This window comes from Hipposideros armiger, unplaced genomic scaffold, assembly GCF_001890085.2.
Source record: "Hipposideros armiger isolate ML-2016 unplaced genomic scaffold, ASM189008v1 scaffold_460, whole genome shotgun sequence".
Classification (NCBI taxonomy): domain Eukaryota; kingdom Metazoa; phylum Chordata; class Mammalia; order Chiroptera; family Hipposideridae; genus Hipposideros; species Hipposideros armiger.
The window spans coordinates 649,553-669,041 of record NW_017731810.1 but is presented as its reverse complement, the minus strand read 5'-3'; the positions used below and the strand labels follow the sequence as shown (position 1 = coordinate 669,041).

Genomic DNA, 19,489 nt, shown 5'->3' with positions numbered 1-19,489 from the left:
AATCCTTTACGCAAACCTATTATCCTTTCTGTTGCATGTGACCACCCCATGGATCACGAAGTTGGACTTACCGAGATGACCAAGATGGAGATGTGAGCAGAGGACCAACCGGCCTTGATGTGATCAACTTGCTAAAAGCAGATGGGTAACTCACTTGGAACGAAGTCTCCTCTTTGTCTTTTTTCTCCACAGGAGAACTGGTAACACTTCGGGCAGTGAGGTTGTCTTTTCTAATGGAGGGAAAATCAAAGGGAAAAAGGTCATTTGGTTTCCCTCACATTGGAGAAGCAACTATGCGAAAGGGTAATCCAACCTACTTCAGATTGGTTTTGTAAACAGAGTCTGCCATCCCGGAGTTTTTCGGTACAGGTGCTATAGCACTCGAGTTTCTGTGAGGAGGTGCCACCAGTCTCAGGTTACCCTGCTGGGGCTCGCTGTTCCTCGTGCCAGTCTTTGGCTCCACGCGGCACAGCTCCTTAAAAGAGACAAGTGCAGTGGCATTTACAATTTAAGTACACAAGGTGTGTTAGACCCAGCACAGGAACCACTTGACTTTGAGTACCATCAAAAACGGAAGTAAAGGGGGGACATACCAAAAGCAAACAGGCGCACAAAACACAGGGATCAAGAAACCAAACCTACCAGGAACTTCAGGAAGCAGGAGGTATCAAAATTACCTGCAAACTTTTCACATTTGTGATTTTTATAGCAGATCCAGAATTTGCCTGCGACCCTTTTCCAGGCGTGGCTTTGGCACTGGAAGGCTGTTCACTTGCATCTCTCATGAGGCACAATTTTGGATTCTTAAGTTTTTTGGGAGACTTCGCTTTGTCAGTAACTGCATTGGAACTCTTGGTCTCACAGAGCTCCCGATGTTTCGGAGTAAACGACACGACGATCCTATTCCCAAAGACATCTTCGTTTTCCATTCGCTTCTGAGCCCGCTCTGCACTGTCCTGGTTTACGAAGCGGAGGACCGCGCTGCAGCCTGCGATGCTCAGCACCTTCCCGCCGCAGTTATCGGACAGGCGTCTGAGCCTGTTGCTGACGCTCTTGCCGTCTTTATTTGCTGGTAGGTTATAGACATAGAGCAGAGTGTGGCACTGCTGGTACAGAGGAGAAGTGTTACAACAGGTCACCTCAAAAGCACACGTTCAGTTACAGTAGAACAGGGGGCGACCTACAAACAAGCTAGCTACCCTGGAGGGGAGGGAATCATGACTTAGATGGGACAAGGAGAACTGAGTTAGACTGGAAAACACAGGAAAAGAGAAATGTACCTGAAGTTATCACTCTAGGGAATGACCTTAGTGAGATTCAATGTTCTGAATTTTTTTTTTTTTAAGTATAAGGAAGAAGGATCTCCATAGTGGGCAATCTTTCACCTAAAACACTACATTTGACTTAAAGGTCTTCTAGATTAGAAAAGTGAGTGCCAAACAGAAGCAGAAGGGAGGAAACATAGCTACAGCCAAAGGACTAAAAACATAATGAGTAACAAGAATGAATTAGGAGGGCGGCTCTGAAGACTGAAGTATGTCACTCCTCAGGCCACCAAGGCAGCTCGTCCTTAGCCTGTGACTAGTCTTGGCTTGGCTGGGGAGTCACACAGCAGGGGCACTAGCAGTGCAAGTGCTTGGATTGGGGGTCGAGGGTCCTGTCTCTGCTCTGCTGACATCAAGCTGTGTGACCTCCCCCGAACTGCCTCCTTTTTCTAGGTGCTGACTTCCTCCTCCCTACAGTGAGGTGGTTGGGTGAGATAATTTCTCTAACGTGCTTCTGTAACTCTGTAAAGTTATTTAACTATGTTCAGGCTGTATTTAATGAATGGGACGCCCACTCTTCTGCTGCACCCACACTATAGCCTCTCTCCACTGTTACTGCTTCTGTAAGAGCTATGCACAGATATTCTCCAAACATCTTAGACACAGCTCAGCACGGCAGTAAACATTCTTACCCCAGATCAAGACTATCGGAAATGCTCACCCTGCTGCAAGGATGCTCCCATTCTCCTATCAAGGTGTAGCAATAACCACTTCTAATTGTGCACGTGAATGGCAGGGCACGCAGCTTTAGGCAACAGGCTCGAGCCCTGCTGGAGCATTAAGGATTAAATGCCTAAAAACTGCACAATTCCTGTCTGACTCCAGCCACACCGGTCGGTACAAACCATCACCATATTCTCTGCCCACAATACTTGGAAACAAAGGGACTGATGACTCTTATTCCATTATTTCTATCCATTTGACACAAAGCATTGCTAGCTTTGGAGACACCGACAAGTGGCTGTTAATAAGGTAAAACAAAGTCGATTCCCTATGATATTTTGAAAAAGAAAAGCAACATTCGTACATATCAAGTCTCGGTATATTTGTAAGAGAAGCACTGAGGGTTTCTAAGTCTTATTTCAAAATCTGGCCAGCCTCTTACAAAGAACAGCACCCACCACCCCCCAGGCCTGGAGACCCTCTTGTTAAGGGCTGTCTTTCGCCTCCCTAAGCAAACACAGGAACACAGTAAAAAGAATGCAAACCCACTTACCGGCATTTTTAGTGGTAACCTGGGGGGCAAGTCGGAAATGAATTCTTCAAATCTGATCAGCTCATTAGCATGATGCAGCAGCGCTTCTGAGGCCTGGTTTTTATGGACCAAGATTATGTGGAAACCATGCCTATGTCTCAGGTCACTAAGTTCCAATGCAAAGTTGACATCAGCTGCAAGAAAAGGCACAGCCCAACCCCATCATCAGACATTAGAAACACTTGACAGAGAAAGACAACTCTGCTGACACTCAGTGAGAAAGAAGGAATGGCTGGATTATATTCAAAGCTGCTCCCCTCCCTTTTTAGAATAGGCGCCCATTTCATTATCAGAAGCATTAACACGTAAGACAATTTTATCACACACTTTTACTGAATCCCAAAACATGTTAGTTACTTCAGTGGTAACAGAGCAAATATTAGTATTTTAGGGAATGTCAACTTTGGAAATTACTCATCTTAGATTTATAAAATTAGCAACACTGGGCCCAGGGTAAAGGGGGGGAAAAAAACATTTTCTTTAATAAACTTGGCCCCCACAAGAATCCTTACGCGAGTTCCAAGGAGAAAATACAGAAATCCACGTAGACCCAATGTTTTTTTCCTAAACAGTTCTCAGAGATAAGCATAAATATGCCCTATGTATTTCAGCTTCTTTGGGGGCACAATTCACTTTAGTAAGTTTTATGTTTTGGCTTCTAGGACAATTCCCACCCAGTGAGTTTAGCTGACATGAGCAGATGCTGCCACACTTACTTGACACAAGAACAACAGTGGCGGGAGCGACGTGCGTATTGGCAAACCTTCGGAGACTCTGGCGGAGTTTGTCATCAGCAGCATTCTTTGCAGTAGCATTGATGTGGGCGACGGTTACCTGCACGAATGTATAGTAAGGACAAATGAGCAAAAAGGCTGTAGTGAGACCATCACTACACATTTTGTCCACATCTTAAGAGAGCGTCCCCGAGGGAAGAAACTCATTATTATGAGTACAACTTAGGAACGGAAAAAAAACTACAACCACATCTCCTTAATCTCAAATTTGGTTCTCCATCTTTTGTCTTCTGCTTTTGCACTTCAGCCCCCTTTCAGAAAATAGGTAGAGAAAAGGAAATGAAGTTTGAAGTAGTTAAATGAGCGCTCACGAATAGTTTTTGCCAACAATTTGGGACTGGCAGAGATTTGATATGTGATTAAGGTAAGATTTGGAGCTGTATTTGATGTTATTTGTCTATGCCAGAGGTGTCAAACTGGCGGCCAGCGGGCCGCCTTGAGGTAATTTTTTGTATACTCGTCTTCAGTAGTTAAAGGGTTAACGAGGGAATTGTGTGTACGGTATTGTCTCCATCTCCTCTAAGCGCTATTTTCTTCATAACAATTTTTTCTATTTTCATTTTATTTCAGAGCATCGTGGGCCACAAAAAAATTACCTCGAGGGTCGCATGCGGCCTGCGGGCCACCAGTTTGACACCCCTGGTCTATGCTATATACATTGTCTATGGCTTTCAGGACCTGCAGTTAGGGGGTGGGAGAAGAGAGGCATCTGCCCCTTGGGAGTTAAAAATGTGTTTATCCCTGTTAAAACTATCAGGCTCACTCATAACAGCCTCCAAAGCAAGGAAAGGTTTGTTTTCAAAGGTGCCTCAACCACATGCGTGCACGCACGCACACACACATACACACACACGGGATTTATTAGTTTTTAGAAAGAACATAAATATGTCATTTTAAGCAGCAATGTGGCATATCAAGAAATAAAGTGTGACAAGGAGCCGGAGTCTAGTTACAGTTGAAGACAAGATACTTTGGAGTCAGTCTGGACTTAAATCTTAGCTCATCCACTTACTCCCCCTGCAATCTTAAAAAAAAAACCTGCTTAACCACTTGGAGGCCTCAGTTTCGTTTGTAAATTGCAAATAATAAATCCTATGTGCCTTGCTCACAGAGCAGTGATGAAAATCAAAGGCAATGATACATATGTAACCATTACAGTGGTTTGATACTAGTCACAAATAAGTAGCATGACTGAAAAATTAGACATGATTAAATGATTCTTAGTACAGCAGGCCCTCAAATAATGTCATTTTATTCAATGTCATTTTGTCACATTAATGAGATGCCGTAGGAACCTAACTCTTGTTTACATCAATTAGGTAAAACTGGTTTCACTGTATGTCATTTTGCTTAAAGTCGCAGAACCTATTGGCAACATTAAGTCAGGATGTACTGCACTTTAGAAATAATCTTTTGCTTATTTCCTTGATTTGCAAACTGAGCACAAATACCTATTATTGAACAAATTTTGAATTCTTTAAAAAAGAATTTGGAATTCTTAAAAAAAAAAAATCACGTTTATTCTTCTACCATAATCGATTGAAATTCTTTTTTTTTTTACCTGACAATTATTCAGCTCTTGAATAACTTCTTTGTTTTCTTTACTGATGTCACACACACAGATGAATTCTGCTTCCCTGTGGCCTTTAAAAAACTTCTCACGGATTCTCTGCACAACAGCAGTCGCTGAGCGGCCAGAGGGAACGGAGCAGTTTTCAATATCCCAAAAAACTCCAATAGGGGGTAAGTTTTCTAGCACCTGTCCGGCTAGGGCAATTTCTGGTGACCCTTAAGAAATGTTAACACTTCCAATTAGACATAGTGAAACAGAAATGGCAAATTAAATAAAATAGGCAGCTACCTATCATTCTTAGTGGCAGAAAAATGAAATTATTGATGGATGTTAACTTTAAGGATACCAGCCTCACCGGCTGACCTAATAAAATAAACAGCCCCCAAGTTGCCATAGTCTCTCTAGCGATTATCCCTATTTTTCAGGAGAGAACAAATCTAAAGGTCAAGTTAAGCCCACAATAAATCCATTGCAAGCATGAGCCATCTCATGCTGGGTAGGTATGAGTCCCTGAAACCTGACACATAGATGACCGGACACTGGGCCCTGATTTTCAGGCTTCGCCCATGCTGTCTACCTACTCAGCACGGAGAACAGGTAAGAGGTGACGAAGGGGGAATTTCTTGTTGTCCTGGATTTTAAATGATTTTTAAGGCTGCATTAACATGATTTAATCTTTTAAAAATGTTTAATTATTTAAAAAATGTTTTCAAAAGGCAAAATATTACATTAACTACTTGGGGGTGGGGGTGATGACCTTAGGTTTTCGAATATCGTTTTTCACCACCCTTTACTAAATCTTTCTAAATACTAAGTCCTTCTAGGGAGGATACAATTAACAAGTGTGATTATGAACCTAACTTGGTACCAAGTCCCATCCAGCACTTTTTTCTCCTAACACACTCCTCATTTTTCTATATACAGCTTCTGATCTCAAATAGCCTCAGCCCAACATAAACAGCAAATCATTTAACTCGTCTATAAAAATAAAAAGATGTTTACCAAGACATGGAAATGGAGACTCACGTACACATAGTAGCTTTAGAACCACAAGGAATCTTCTAAAGGCGATGAAATGCAGTTAGTGTCAGATACTGAAAGCTATCCAAATATGCACATTGTATACCATACTGTCATTTACCAAATTTTGAAGCAGCTTTGCCGAGATTGGTCGCCAGTGACAGCGTGGTCTCCTTCCCTGATCCTTTGGCTCCACAGCCGTTACACAGAGGAACAGTAACAGGTGCAGGTTGCGTGTTTGGAGGTGGTATATTTGGCCAGACTTTAGCAGCAGCGATTATATTATTTCTTGCCGGCTGTTTTAAAAATTTTGTGAAAAAAGGATGTTTCGGATACATCATTTCAGGACAGAGTTATATACAACTGAAAACATATTCTAAGGGTTTCTCCTTTCTACCTGCTAACCTCTGATCAAAACGTCTTTTCAAATCATCTTTCCCAGAACTATTAGTTATCAATAAACTCATTTCAAGTGACTTGAAATGGTCAGGGAAGATTGCCACATGATCAGACGTTTCCATTCTGGGGCACGTAGCTGCCGCAATGCAGACCTCAGCCACACTTTACATAAAGGGAATTAAAGTCTCCACTGAAACACAGGGGTGACTGAGGCCAAGTTTCAAGCTCCCCAAATTATTACAAAAGGACAACATGCAGTTACCGAAATTACATGAGTGGGTCCGTGTATAGGGTGCGTGTTAGTTATAAGGAATCGCAGCCATGCTCCAGCCTTCTAAGACAAAACAGAATGCGAGGCTTTGCCAAACTAGGTTCGTGTGTGAGTGACAGGTTTGTTACAAGAGGCCGGAAGAACACAAAGTACATAAATAATTACTCCCTAGTTTTCTGAATCCCTTTACTCTTTGTTTCTTTCAAGACCAGAAATTATGCTGATGGGGAGAAAGCTACATCACGGAAGGATCTTCGACCTCATGCCCCCAAAAAGGATTTTCAAGGTATATCCGCTTTTAAAAAGTCATTCCTCAAACCTCGGCTGCACCCACCATGTGAAATAAAAAGATACCAACCTTGTTCAGACAGTCTTCGCAGTACAGGGAGCCCTTTAAACACACTGGAGGGACCACATTTAGGTGCAGAGACTTGGTGCACAGGTGAGGCACTAGCTCCGGCTGTGACACGTGCTCTTCCAAGTGCCCCGGAGCCCCACTTGTGAAGTCAGGACAGGGGAAGTAGCCAGTGGAGGTGCAGCCCTGGAGAGCCGGGAACTGGTGCAGCTTGTGCACGTTCCCATGGCACGACTGGAAGTGGAGCTTTCCACAACAGGGCAGGTGTTGGCAGGAAGAGAGGTTACTTTCTAGACACATGCTGGGGAAGTCGCTTGCAATGCCGGCCACATTGTTCCTAGCCGAGGCATTCTGGAGGGAAGACGCAGACTGGAAAGCAAACCCTGACCCCACCTGACACGTGATGGTCCTGGTGCTTTGCGAGTCTAACCGTGCGCCCCTGTGAATCAAGCTCCCGGTTCCTCCACCACCGCCACCGCCACCGCCACCGCCACTGCCAAGATGCATTGGTGAAGTGGAGGAGGGTTCATTAGTGCAATGAGCACAGCAGCTTACTTTGGGGACAGCTGAGAGCTGTATTTTAGGTTGCTGGAGAGAATGAATATCTGGAAGCGGGACTGCTGGGAAAAGCGAGGAGCCCGCATGAAGGGGAGATGGCACATCCTTTAGTTCCACAGCAGCTTTCTTGTTCTCCATGTACTCTTTCTGAGGAAAGACAATCAGAACACAATTTTATGAGGCCAGCGGTTTCTGGTTACATCCTACTGCAGTCAGCCATGGAAACAGTGTTCAATCCTGTTCATACTACTTGATCATGACCAAACGAAATGGAATGGCTGCTAAAAGCAGGGCCATTCTAGAGAGGTCTGCAGGAGGTGAGCATGGAAACACAACTAAAATTAAGGCTGTGTTCCTCCTGAACTTTGAGAGATGAGGGGAGAGGTCTTTAGCAAGCCCGGTTACCCATCTGTGCCTCAGTTACTCCCTCTGACAACCTCCCTTTGCCTCCCAGAAGACGATATAAGTGGTATGAAAACAACGCAGTCACAAACAGCATTCAATCAAGACGGCTTGCAAGCCAAGTGCTCTGAGGAAAATACTTAATAGTTCCTGCTGTCAGATCACAAGGGGTTTTAGGACGGTCCTCCAGAGAACAAGATTCCACACATTAGGGGTGAGTTCGGCCATCTGTGTTAAGGTCTGTAAATGTGGTGTTGATGGCATTTAGCAAACCCTAGGATATCATGACCTACAGTCATAATAATGCCAATAATTACTCTGTAGCCGGTGAAAAGAATTACAGCAATTAGAAAATTATCTGGGAAAAGGTACAAAGAAAATAGTTTGTTATATGCCTCCAACATAGACACAGGAGGCCAGTATATTTATAAAGCGCATAGCATTGGTGTCACAGGCCTGGGTGGCATGTGACACTCAACAGTTTTATGACCTTGGGTAAGTTACTTAACCTCCCCACACTGCCATTTCCTCAGCCTTCAGTTGGGAACAGGATGTACCTCCTACCGTTGTTAGGAGAACAAAATGAGACCATGCACATACAGCTCTCAGCTGAGTACCGGCGACTAAAGGGAGACCCAAGAAATCAAGAACCTTCACGGGCTGATGGCAGGCACTATTAAGATGAACAGGATGCCCTTATACAGAGATTAAGACTTGCTCGTCCCTCGGAGCACAGAAGGGTTCATCTGACTGCCATGATTTCATTGCTTTTGCTGTGTGATCTACACTCATCCAGGAGAAATCTGGATTTCTAGTTAGACATTTCCTGAAATGGGGGTAACAGCCATGAGCTGACCATCTAACAATCAGTGTGTTCTGCCCTCTTGGCAATTACAGTTCTGGCTGGAGATGAATTGGCACTCTGATTTGCGTAGATCTGGCTTCTATGGGCAGGGTTATTGTGAGTTGGTCCCCTTGAACATACTCAATTCTGGATGCCACGGACAAAAACCCAGTGGCTGGAGCTGCACAGGTGAGAGCACAATTCTGTACCATGTGACACCATAAGGGCCAGATCTGCCATCACAGGAAGGCCTGCTGGAGCTGCCAACCCTTACTGTCAACTGTCCCTAAAGCACAACAATTCTGAAAGGACCCAAGTTACTGATGCCACGCAACAAAGATAACTACATAATGAAAACCTGGAGAAGACAGGGCATTTAAGTTTTTTTTGAGAAGTTATTCATACCTTCATATAAACTCATCATAAAGTCTCGTTTAAATCCTAAACACAACAGCAAAAAAAGAAATAGAAAAGTGGTACCATTATACCCAAAATATAATCAGAAAAACGTCAAAATCACTATGAAAAGACAAGGGAAAAAATCAGAGATATATTTAAATATTCAAGAGAAATCTTGAACAGAAAAAGTGTCAAGAAGTTCCTAGCAATTTTTTCCTTGATTATAAGAGTCAACGCTCAGAAGGCTATAGTAAAATAAAATCTATTTTATACTTTCTTCCAACTGTATTCTACAAGGCGGATTTTATCTTTGGAATCTGTGACGTTAATGAGAAACAAATCTTCCCAAAATGTTAACATTAAATATTTAAAGCATCTTCTGAGACTTAAGAGTAGAAGTGCAGGAGTTAAAAAATTATGCTCTCATTGAGTCAGGAGTTACAACAATGTGCTGTAAGGAGGGATATAAGCAGGACACAGGGGAAAACTCAGCAGACTCCAGGGAGAGAGCCTGCCCCACACCAAATGGCCCTCTCATCTATCTGCATTAGGAATTTGCTAGGTCCTTAGTCTTGCACATAGTTACCGTTTGGGGACTACGTGGCAACATCTGCTTGGGACCCGAAAAGCAATTAGAGAATTTCCAAAGCCATGGCTTAGCGTCATTATCTTGTTGAAGCCATCCAGGAGTTCTACTGCAGGAGTTCTCAGTTCCGTTTCCTTCCATCATACAGCCACCCAAAGTGGTTCAACATCCTTTCATCTTTCTTTTCTTTCATTCTTCCACCCTGTGAAGAGTGAGATTGCTTTGTTAGTTACATGCATAAGTACACATTTTACTATTAAAATGTGAGCCTACAACTATATTTACGGTGCAGTGGCTCCCAACAAGTCAGATCTTAAGGAACTAAAATAGAATGGCTATCAAAGCATATTACAGGTTACTGAAATCTGGTAAACGGGGTTGACTGTTTATGCTTGAACTCTAACTGTATCAACCGAGTTAAAAAAAAAACCTATCATCTTCCATTCCTCTGGTTCCATAGTTCTTCAAATAAAAAGGAGCTCTGGATGAGCCCTATTTCCTTCTATAAACAGCCACACTTGAGAGAAGTAGCCAAATCTTAGACACCCGGAGATTCCTAAGTGTAACCGCTCATCTTCACCTGACTGGAGCCAACCTCCTCCAGCCCTGAGTAAACTTTTTCTATAGTTTTTCCTAATTCTTATCGACTGTCTCTCCCTAAAGACTCAACTTGTGAGAGTCAAAAAATTAACAGCAGAGAGAATGTAATTTCTCTCTGCAAGAAAGAAGAACCACCACATGTCCTTACTGCCAATTCTGTGAGATTCTGAAACTGATTTATGAGTGACTTATCTCACTGTGTCTTTGACATGAGCATGGAGGGTCCAAATTAAGTGACCTCTGTGGACTCTGACTTTGTTTCTGTTACAGAACAAATCAAACCAATTTCTATTTACTGATTATGAAAGTGCAGTCTGGTATGCCACCAAAAAAACCAGAGAAATCTCAAATCACAGATGTACTGTATCTATTCCAAGGTAACAACGCTTAAACAGTACAGCGAAAGCAGATCAAATCAATAACAGCCATCGGGCATGGAGGCAGCCTGCCAATGGCAAGGACAACCGAATCCCACTTCCACGTCCCTGCCACCATACCCCAGCAACCACCCACTCTTACCTACCATGGCCATTTCAAGGTTATTCACTTAGGTTCCATAAATTTAATCTGGGCCTCTAGGAAAGAATTTCTTATGGTTATTTCTCTGATAAGATGCTCTTTTCAAGTGGTTTAATGTCTACATTAGGGTGAGGGGCAAGAAGACCATACGAGAACTATATGTAAGAGCTGATCACATAAAGCAGGGGTGTGCAAACTGACCTGCCAGCTAATACCAGCCCACTGCTTGTACCTAAATGGCCTTCAAGCTAAGAATGTATTTTACATTTTTTAATTGTTAGAAAAAAATCCAAATGTTGTATGACACAAAATTGTATGGAATTCAAATTTCAGTGTCTATAGTTTATCAAGACATGGCCACACTCATTTAAGTACTGTCTGTGGCAGCTTTTGCACTATAATTGCAGAGTTGAGTATTTGCAACAGAGACATATATATGGCCCACAAAGCCTAAAATATTTACTATTTGGCTCTTATGCTGAAGCTACAAAACTTCATTAAGTTTTGGTTTCTTCCTCTGGAAAGTATGGCTAATTCCTTTCCTGTCCCCCTCACAACATTATTGAGGAGGACAAAAAAAAAACTTAGATAAAGGAGCGCACCATCTGTTTTCACCACTGTATTGCCTGTGCCAAGCACAGGGCCTGGCTACGTAGACTAGACCAAGTAAATATTTGTTGATACGGGAATGAAGAAAGCTGTTTACCTAGTACATGAGTATACAGTTAGGAGTTATTTGGAATAGATAGATGGAGTTAACTCTTAGCCACAATGTTATTAAGTTATGGTACTTGTTTTTCCTATTAAATACAGGTCTTATATCTCCCCACAATCTCTTCTAGATCATAAAAATTTGTAATGTTCAACTTCAACAGGCTCTCGCAAACCTCTTCAAGGCCAATCCTGAAAGTGTGCTGACAGGTAGAGTACAACATAGTTTGCTAAGCATTTTTATTTAACATTTCAAAATTCAGCAAATATTTACTTAGTATCAACTATGTGGCAGGCCTATGCTTGGCCAAGGGCTATAATGATAGAAAAGACCAGACAATGAGATCCATTTATGTAATTTGTTTCCACCTTAAATCTGTGAGATAGACAAGAGAGAAATTGGCCACAACTTATGGAGAAGGAAACAGAAATTTGTAACTTGTCCCAAATCACACAATTAGAAAGGGGGCAGAACCACCAGGCTTGTCCATCCCTTTTTACCACACCAAGGGGGCCTTCACTACTGCTCAACACAATGACAGAAAATACAAATGTATTATTAACTTGTTAGTGACCTGCACCTGGAAATTTCCCCAATTATTCCTGGGAATCCCACTAAGGAACTTAGGTAGCCAAAGCAAGATTGGTTTGAGTGGAAGTCTCACTTCTGACATCATCTCGCAGAGTCTTTGAGCAATTAAGATAATGGTTGAGAGCAGACTCTGAAGTCAGACTGTCTTGCTATTAATCCTCAATTCTGCTGCTTCCTATCTGTGCAGCTTTGGACAACTCACAAGCTCTCTGAACCTCAGATCCCATCTGTAAAATGGGCCTGATAATAATAGTAGCATCCTCGCAGGGCTGTTGTTTGGATTAAATGAGATAATCAAAGTAGAAAATTTAGCAGTGGCCTTCTCTTAACACCCACTCTAGTCCTCGAAGGCTACACATCCCTTTACTAGGGTTTTTTTTCCACAGCTCTTGTATCTAAAATTATCTTGTTTATAATTTTTTTTAATCTGTGCCCCCCACTTGAATATAAACTCCATGACATCAGGGATCATGTTTTCTATTCATTTTTGTATCCCCTGGATCTCGCACAGTGCCTGGCACTTATCAATAATTGTTGAACGAATGAAGAGTTCAATAAATATCTAGGAAGACCGTTTAAATCAGGTTTCAATTTTCACCGTTCAGAGATGGTGGGAAGTCCAAAAGACACAAATGTAACTGGAAAGTTCTTGGTAATACCAGAAAGGTTACTTGGGAAACTCTAAAAGGTGTATCAAGGTGTCGCGCTACAATTAGTAGTGGGAGTGGCTTAACCTCTAAGAAAACAACACTATCTGTCCAACTAGACGCTACACCCTAGAGTGTTGGAAAACCGAGGAAGGTGTAAAACGCTCGGAGGGTGGGGGGAGGGTTTGCAAAAGCACCCGCCCCGTCTTCCTCTCTTAACCTTCCAATTGTGCACACTCCTCTGGAAAGGTTGCTTTCCACACCTGGAGGTACCACAGGGAGTAGCGAGACAGGTGCGGGCGAGGAGCCAAACACCCCACGCCCCAAAAAAAGACAGCAGTGACAGTCCTGAACGGACGAGAACGGACGTGAACCTTTAGTGGGAGCCTGACTGGTTAGTCCCAGTCCTTCCCCTAGGACTTGTCAACCTCCCCTACCTCCTCCAGCAATGGGCAGAGGAAGGGGGGGCACTGTTTCCCATGCAGCCTGGGGGGTCCCAGAGCAGTGGGCTCCTCAAGAACTAGTTCCCAGAGCGGCCAGCACACTCACCTGAGCCACCAGCTCCACCTCCGCTCACATTCCGGCCCCACCGCCTTCCCCCCGCCCCCCCCAGGCCCTTTGTTTTGATTCCCGACTCCGCTGCTCCCGCCGCCGCCGCCAAGCGCACCCTCCACTTCCGCTTCCGCACCGCACCGCCCCTGTCGCAAAACCGACGCCCTTCTCTCCCTCTCGCTCCGCCCCTTCCTCCATCCCTCCCCCGCCGCCGCGTTCTCCCCGCGCGGGGCGTGCTGGGAACCCGGGGGGGGCGGGGCCTCGCGGCCCTGCAGCCTCGTCAGGCTCAGTCCCCTCCCGATAAACCCCTAAATAGGGACCTTCCCGGGGGGCAACCCCGGCTTTTTGGGCAGAACCCCCAAGTTTAAGAAGGTCTCGCCCCTGGCTTATAGTTGTGGAGTGGAAAGGAACTTGAAAGCGGAGAATTCGGGAGCTTGTGAGGTGGAACCCGGGGAAAAACCTGCCCACCAGGATTTGGTACAATTCAGTTCTTTCGATCTTTTGAGGGAAATGGACTTAAACGGGATTTCGATGGAAACCCCGATCGCTTTGCCTTTCTCCTCTCTCTCTCTCCCCCTCCCTCCCGCCCTCATCTTGTCACGTGATGATTTTTTCTTTTTTTTTTTTAATTAAATGACGCATATTTTCCACAGCATCCTTAATCTAGTGCAACCTAGTGGCGAGTGTAGAAAAAAAAAAACTGCCCACAGAGCCGACCGCCGGGTCCTTCCGGCCCGTGGGGTTTCTCGCCGAGTTACGACCCACCTGGCAAAAATAAAGTGTGAGAGCTAAGACTAGGCTGGATATTGTCACCAGCCATTAAGAGGTCCTCGTGACTTTAGTAAGAGAAATTGATTTTTAAAAGCCCTGCTCCAGAGCTCATTACAAAAGTACACAACTTCTCCAGTGACAGGCTGGGCGAGCAGAAAGGAGGCTTTAATAATTGTAAAAGGCCGCTAACAGCTTATATAGGTGGATAGATAGGCCACGTTCGGTTTTTGGTTTGTTTTTTGTTTTTTTGGTCCCCCCTCACAATCTAATTTTACCTAAAATTTAAAAAAAAATTTTTTTTAAGTAAGCAAAACGGTTATTTGCGAAACAGCCAGCTGCTCGCTATTTCCTGTTGCAAATGAGGAGAACAAAGCACATAGCTGTATGTAAATCTAGACATAGTTTAGGATGTGCTAGCTGAAGACTATGGAAAAGTTTATTTCTGAAGTTTGGCAAGACACAGGTTCACTTTGCCAAAGAATCAGCAAGCAGCGATGGCCAAAAGATAACTTTTTTCCCCCTGAAGTCTGCAGCGTGAGGCAATTGCATTAGGCAATTTGCAGTAAGTGGGGTCAATTTCAGGGGAAGCTAATACATCCCTATAGACATCCTTGTAGACCTGTGTTGTGGAGGGCAAGATCAAACACGTAGTTGAAGAGTCCTTTGTGATTGAATTTCATTTTCCAGTAGGCAGGTGACAAGTACACACACATCTGCCTGCGTAGGTATTTATTACTGCTGAGTAAATCTTCATTGGATCTGTGTGTGGGGAGTATTTTCCAAGTGGGAATTAGAACAGATGGAAAAGCAACCCTCTTTCTAGCGTTTTGTTTTTTTCAAAGTACCAAACCAAATATTGCTTCTCTTTAGGGGTGTTTTTCTTTCTTTCTTTCTTTTTTTTTTTTTTCCTAGTGGGGTATCTCTGCACATAGGCCACATTAACAAAAAAATATAAAGAAGGAAACAAAGCAATTGTGGGGATTTTAATTGCCTTTTAAATAAAAAGGGTTTAGCCACAAAACAGTAATAAAGAAAGAGCAGACACATTTTGTTTGACTTTGTCTGGCATTCTTTCAAGTCCAGAGCTGCGCCTAGTCTCAACAGGTTAAATGCAGTAAATAAAAATGAATCAATCACACTAAATGGAAAGTGAATGAAAAGTCTAAATTACAAATAATCTTTAAAGAAATGCAATTTTTGTTTGTTTGTTTGTTTGTTTTTTGTAGAAAACTAGCCTGAGCAGAGTATACCAGCCCTTGGAAGCAGGTAATTATGAATTAAAATACAATTTGATCTGTATGAAATAGTGCTTTAACATTTTTGTTAAGATATATTTTCTTAAGCATAGCCTCTGTTAATCTTATTCCTATTTCTTTGCTAGGAAAACTCTTTTATTGGAGAGTAAGAGTAAGTTGCAGTTTTTTCCTTGTCCAAACTATAATCTTCATGTTTATGAAACCAGGATGAAGATTGATTTTTGTGCTGTTGAGCAGCTACTTTACGTTCAGTTCGGCTCCTAAATTAACCTGGCTGCCACTAAAGGAGCTTCTCCCCCATTAACTTCTATCTATGTTAGGTTGGGTTTAGTGTCTTGACATGATAAATTATGCTAGAAGGACTTAAGAGAAACCACGCTCTGCTCATTCATACCTGAATTCTACAGGGAAAATAAGTTGACGAAAGAGAGGGTCAAGTGTTCAAGTACACAAAATGTCCCTTTCGTTTTTAAGGTTTTACCTAATGACATTTACCTAAACTCCTGTTCCTGATGAATGTTTTAATGACAGTCATGTCAACGTGCTCTCTCCTCTTTCAAATGGAAAAATAAAAGAAATTGAAAAACCAACTAGTTTAAACGACTTGATCAAGTGCCATTTAGTCAGGACTGGTACCTCATCAATTCGTGCTTCAGTTTATCTGTAAACTGGGGTGATTATTCCCTGTCCAGAAACCTCACAGGATGGTGAGGGTCAATAAAATTCTGGAGGGAAAGACAGCATAAGAGCAAAAAATGTCAGGAGGATACACATGATTTATTAGTGTTTGGTACCTGGGACCCGAATGGAAGTTTCCCGAAAGACATTTTGGTACTTTCCTTAACCCTGTTGACGTAGGTGGTGGTTCCCTTTTTGTGTCTTTGAGCTTCAGGAACTAGCAAGGAGTCAAAATAAAGTAGAATTAGAGAAAGGTCATTCTTAATCATGGCAGGGAGGCAGGAGGGATTCTGAGTGTGGTTGAAATCCTCAACAGGAGCGAAGATCCCTTGGCCTCTAGGGTAGATGCTGAAGAACACTTGTGTAGGAGTCAAGCGGACGCAGCTTTAAAGGCTGATTTCTTATTTACTAAGAAATAAGACCTTGGGCAATACATTTAACTTCCCACACCTTAGGTTTCTCCTCTTTAAAATGAGGACAATAAAAGTGCTTTCCTGTGGTTCTCATCATCTTGGCCTCAGCTCTAATGTCATCTCGAGTGGCCTGATCATTTTATCTAAAGTGACTCCTCCCCAACCCCTTTCTAACACAGGACCTTGCTTTATTCGTAGCACTTACCGGAGTCAGAAAATTATTTTACTTTTTCTATTTGCTGGTGTAGTGCGTTTCTGTCTTAGTATTACTATAAGCTCTTGGGAGGACAGGCATCTTGTGTGACACTTATTTTGCTATAAGCATGAATGCTCAATAAATCATTGTTGGTGAACAATTAAGATTGCCATGAGAATTAAATGAGAAAACCCATGTCAAGAAGTTAGCATTGTGCCTGACACATAATCAATTAAAAAATCATGATCACTTAACAAATACATAATTGTACTTAACTATGTGTTAAGCACTGTTTTACAAATGCCAAGTTTACTCACTTGGACTCTGCATAATCCTCCGAGGTAGAATCCTATCGCGAACCGAACCCCGTTTTATTGATGAGGAAACTAAGTCACAGAGAGGAACGTGCCCAAGATCACAGAGCTAGAAAGGGGCAGAGTTAGGATGCAAAGCCAGGCTCGAAACCAAACTCTTACCAAGTTTTGAGGCCTTTGAAGAAGATAATAATGTTGAAATTTTTATTTTGGGTGCAAAGGAATTGGAAGAACGAGGGGCATTGCTTGGCCTCAGCAGACCTGGATCTTTGTGTTTTCTTCTGATTTGGGGAAAATGCCATCTGTGCTAAGGGGGCGGGAGGGTCGTATTTTCTTGAAGTGCGTTGGCCCGCAAGTTCAACCCCGTTAGACGGGTGTCCCGGGCGCAGCCAGCATCCTGCAAGGCCGGCCAAGTCCCCGCCCGGCAGCCAGGGCCTCCCCGGCTCCCATTAGCCGCCGTAGGGCCGCCGCGTGGCCGCGCCGGGCCCTGGCCCTGGAAAAAGTTTCCAAAAGGCGCTGCTCGGCGCTGATTGGCCGAGGCGGACCGGTCCCGTGGCGCGGCAGCCAATGAGCGCCGCGGGCCGCGAGCTTTAGGGCGGGGGCGGGGGCCCGAGGTCCGAGCCTCGCCGCCGCGGCTTCTGCTGCCGCCGCCCGTCCTCGTCGCCCGAGCCAGGGTAAGTGGGGAGCTGTAGCCGCCGCCAGGGGTGGGGGCAGCCCGGGAACGGCCACCGCCCCCGGGAAGTTCTCCTGCCCCGCCCCGGCGCGCTCTCGGGACCCCCGGCCGCCGCTGTGCAGGGACCGGGACGCCTCGCTTGCGCGTCTCTTCCCCGCCGCCGGGACTCCGCCGCTCCCGGGCGCCGGGCTCAAAAATCCCGCTTCTCTGGAGCGTCCCTTCCTAACTTTGTGCTTTCCGACTCTTGTGGTCTCGCGTCCGGCTCCTCGTCCTTGCCAACTTTCTCTTGCTGCCCTCCCCTCCCCTCCTTCCTTGACTTCCTCGGTCTTTCTACTCACCTCGTCCCCAGTCCCCGCAGAACGGCTGCTCTGCCTACCTAGCCCCTCCCACCCCAGACTGCTCTGCTTGAGCCCCCTATTCTCTTTGCTCGCCCTGTTTTCTGCCTCGCCTCAATCCCCGCCACCCCCGTTCCTCCTGCTGCCCTCATCTCCCCCTCACTCCTCCCGGCCTTCCTCGCCCACTTCCCCACCCTGTTTCCACCCTCAGTGCAGGCCTCTTTCCAAAAACCTCCTTCCTCCTGGCACCTCCCTCCCTGCGGGAACGTGTTTGGAACCGTCTCCTTCCCTCCGCTTTTCTCAGATCTCTGCTGCAGGACGGTTCAGATTTCCCCAGACAGCACTTTGGGGACGGATTGGATAAAGGATGAAAACGCTTATTCTACAGCTTGAATGCAGTAGCTGGGCGTTCCTGCCTCTCTGAGGTCATGGGAAACCCCCGCCACCCCCTGGACATCGCTTCTACGGAAGCTGCAGGACCTCCAGTCCTCCCAGGCTCTCTGCCTCCTGAGGGTCTGAGCTTCCTTGATTTCTTTCTCCAGGATTCGTACAGGTTTTGCCTTTAAGCCCGAGGCCCATTTTAACTTTCGTCTTAAAGAAATGGCCTTGACAGAGCCTGCGCTGGGCATTTTAGGACATGAGTAGGGTGCTTTGAAGAGGGATTGAATCCCAGTGATTCCCAGTCACTTGTAACACACACACACACACACACACACACACACACACACGGACACGGACACGGACACGGACACACACACACACACGGACACACACACACGGACACGGACACAGGCTCGCGCGCATGCGCGCGCTCCGCCACCAGCGCACACACTGGTATTCAATCTTTTCTCTTAGTATCTTTTGCATAGGATTAGATCCAGGTGATCTATGACCTTGAAGTCTCAGGTGCCTCTGGTTGGTATATTTTGCCCCATTTTGGATAACAGTTTCTTAACTTGGCTTATTCTAAGTTCAGATGTTATTTTTGTTTCCAAAGTGTGTTCTTTTGCCTTAGAACATGTGAGCCCAGAGAAATGACACTTCCTTTCCTTACAAGATAATTTGCTAATATGAGCGAACGCACCTGGGTACAGAAAATTGGTGTCACTGCTAGTATTGCTTGCAGCCAGTACTGATGTAGGTGCTTTCTATCTGCCTCTCCCAGCTGTGCCTGGCACTTAGTAGGTGTTCAGAAATGTTTGAAAAAGGATGGAGGATGGGAACCACAGGAGGAAAAACTCTGTCCCTGGCATCTAGGTTCAGTAGAATAAAATTATCCTGGAATAATAGCTATTCCATGTTTTTGTCTGAGTTTAAGCTTTTTAAAATTTCAAAAGTAATATGTGCTTCCTGCAAAAATCAATGTATATAATAGTGTGTGAGGTACAAGGTCTCATCGCACTGCCTGCTTTACACAGGCTCTGGTACATCTTTCCAGATCCTTTGTATGC

The 19,489-nt window shown here is 44.4% G+C and overlaps 2 protein-coding genes across 9 annotated transcripts in view; one reads left to right on the top strand and one right to left on the bottom strand.

Annotated features, from left to right (window-relative positions):
- Window positions 1-13,548, bottom strand: part of MARF1 (meiosis regulator and mRNA stability factor 1) — a 31,950-nt gene extending 18,402 nt beyond the window's left edge. For 3 of the 6 annotated variants that reach the window (XM_019666108.1, XM_019666109.1, XM_019666113.1), the window contains exons 1-10: window positions 13,400-13,548; window positions 9,782-9,983; window positions 6,996-7,697; window positions 6,089-6,263; window positions 4,936-5,162; window positions 3,297-3,414; window positions 2,542-2,714; window positions 678-1,106; window positions 318-475; window positions 72-230 (exon numbers count right to left, since the gene is read on the bottom strand). In XM_019666108.1, the coding sequence (XP_019521653.1) occupies window positions 72-230; window positions 318-475; window positions 678-1,106; window positions 2,542-2,714; window positions 3,297-3,414; window positions 4,936-5,162; window positions 6,089-6,263; window positions 6,996-7,697; window positions 9,782-9,925 (2,285 nt within the window). In that variant the 5' untranslated portion in view covers window positions 9,926-9,983; window positions 13,400-13,548. The remainder of the gene's footprint in view (window positions 1-71; window positions 231-317; window positions 476-677; window positions 1,107-2,541; window positions 2,715-3,296; window positions 3,415-4,935; window positions 5,163-6,088; window positions 6,264-6,995; window positions 7,698-9,781; window positions 9,984-13,399) is intronic. The other 3 variants (XM_019666110.1, XM_019666112.1, XM_019666114.1) reach the window with 2 other exon arrangements.
- Window positions 13,549-13,662: 114 nt separating this feature from the next.
- NDE1 (nudE neurodevelopment protein 1) overlaps window positions 13,663-19,489 on the top strand; it is a 30,688-nt gene continuing 24,861 nt past the window's right edge. For 2 of the 3 annotated variants that reach the window (XM_019666098.1, XM_019666095.1), the window contains exon 1: window positions 17,639-17,704. The gene's annotated coding sequence lies outside the window, so the exon portion shown is untranslated. Of the gene's footprint in view, window positions 13,880-15,399; window positions 15,440-17,638; window positions 17,705-19,489 lie in introns of those variants that run through there. The other variant, XM_019666096.1, reaches the window with a different exon arrangement.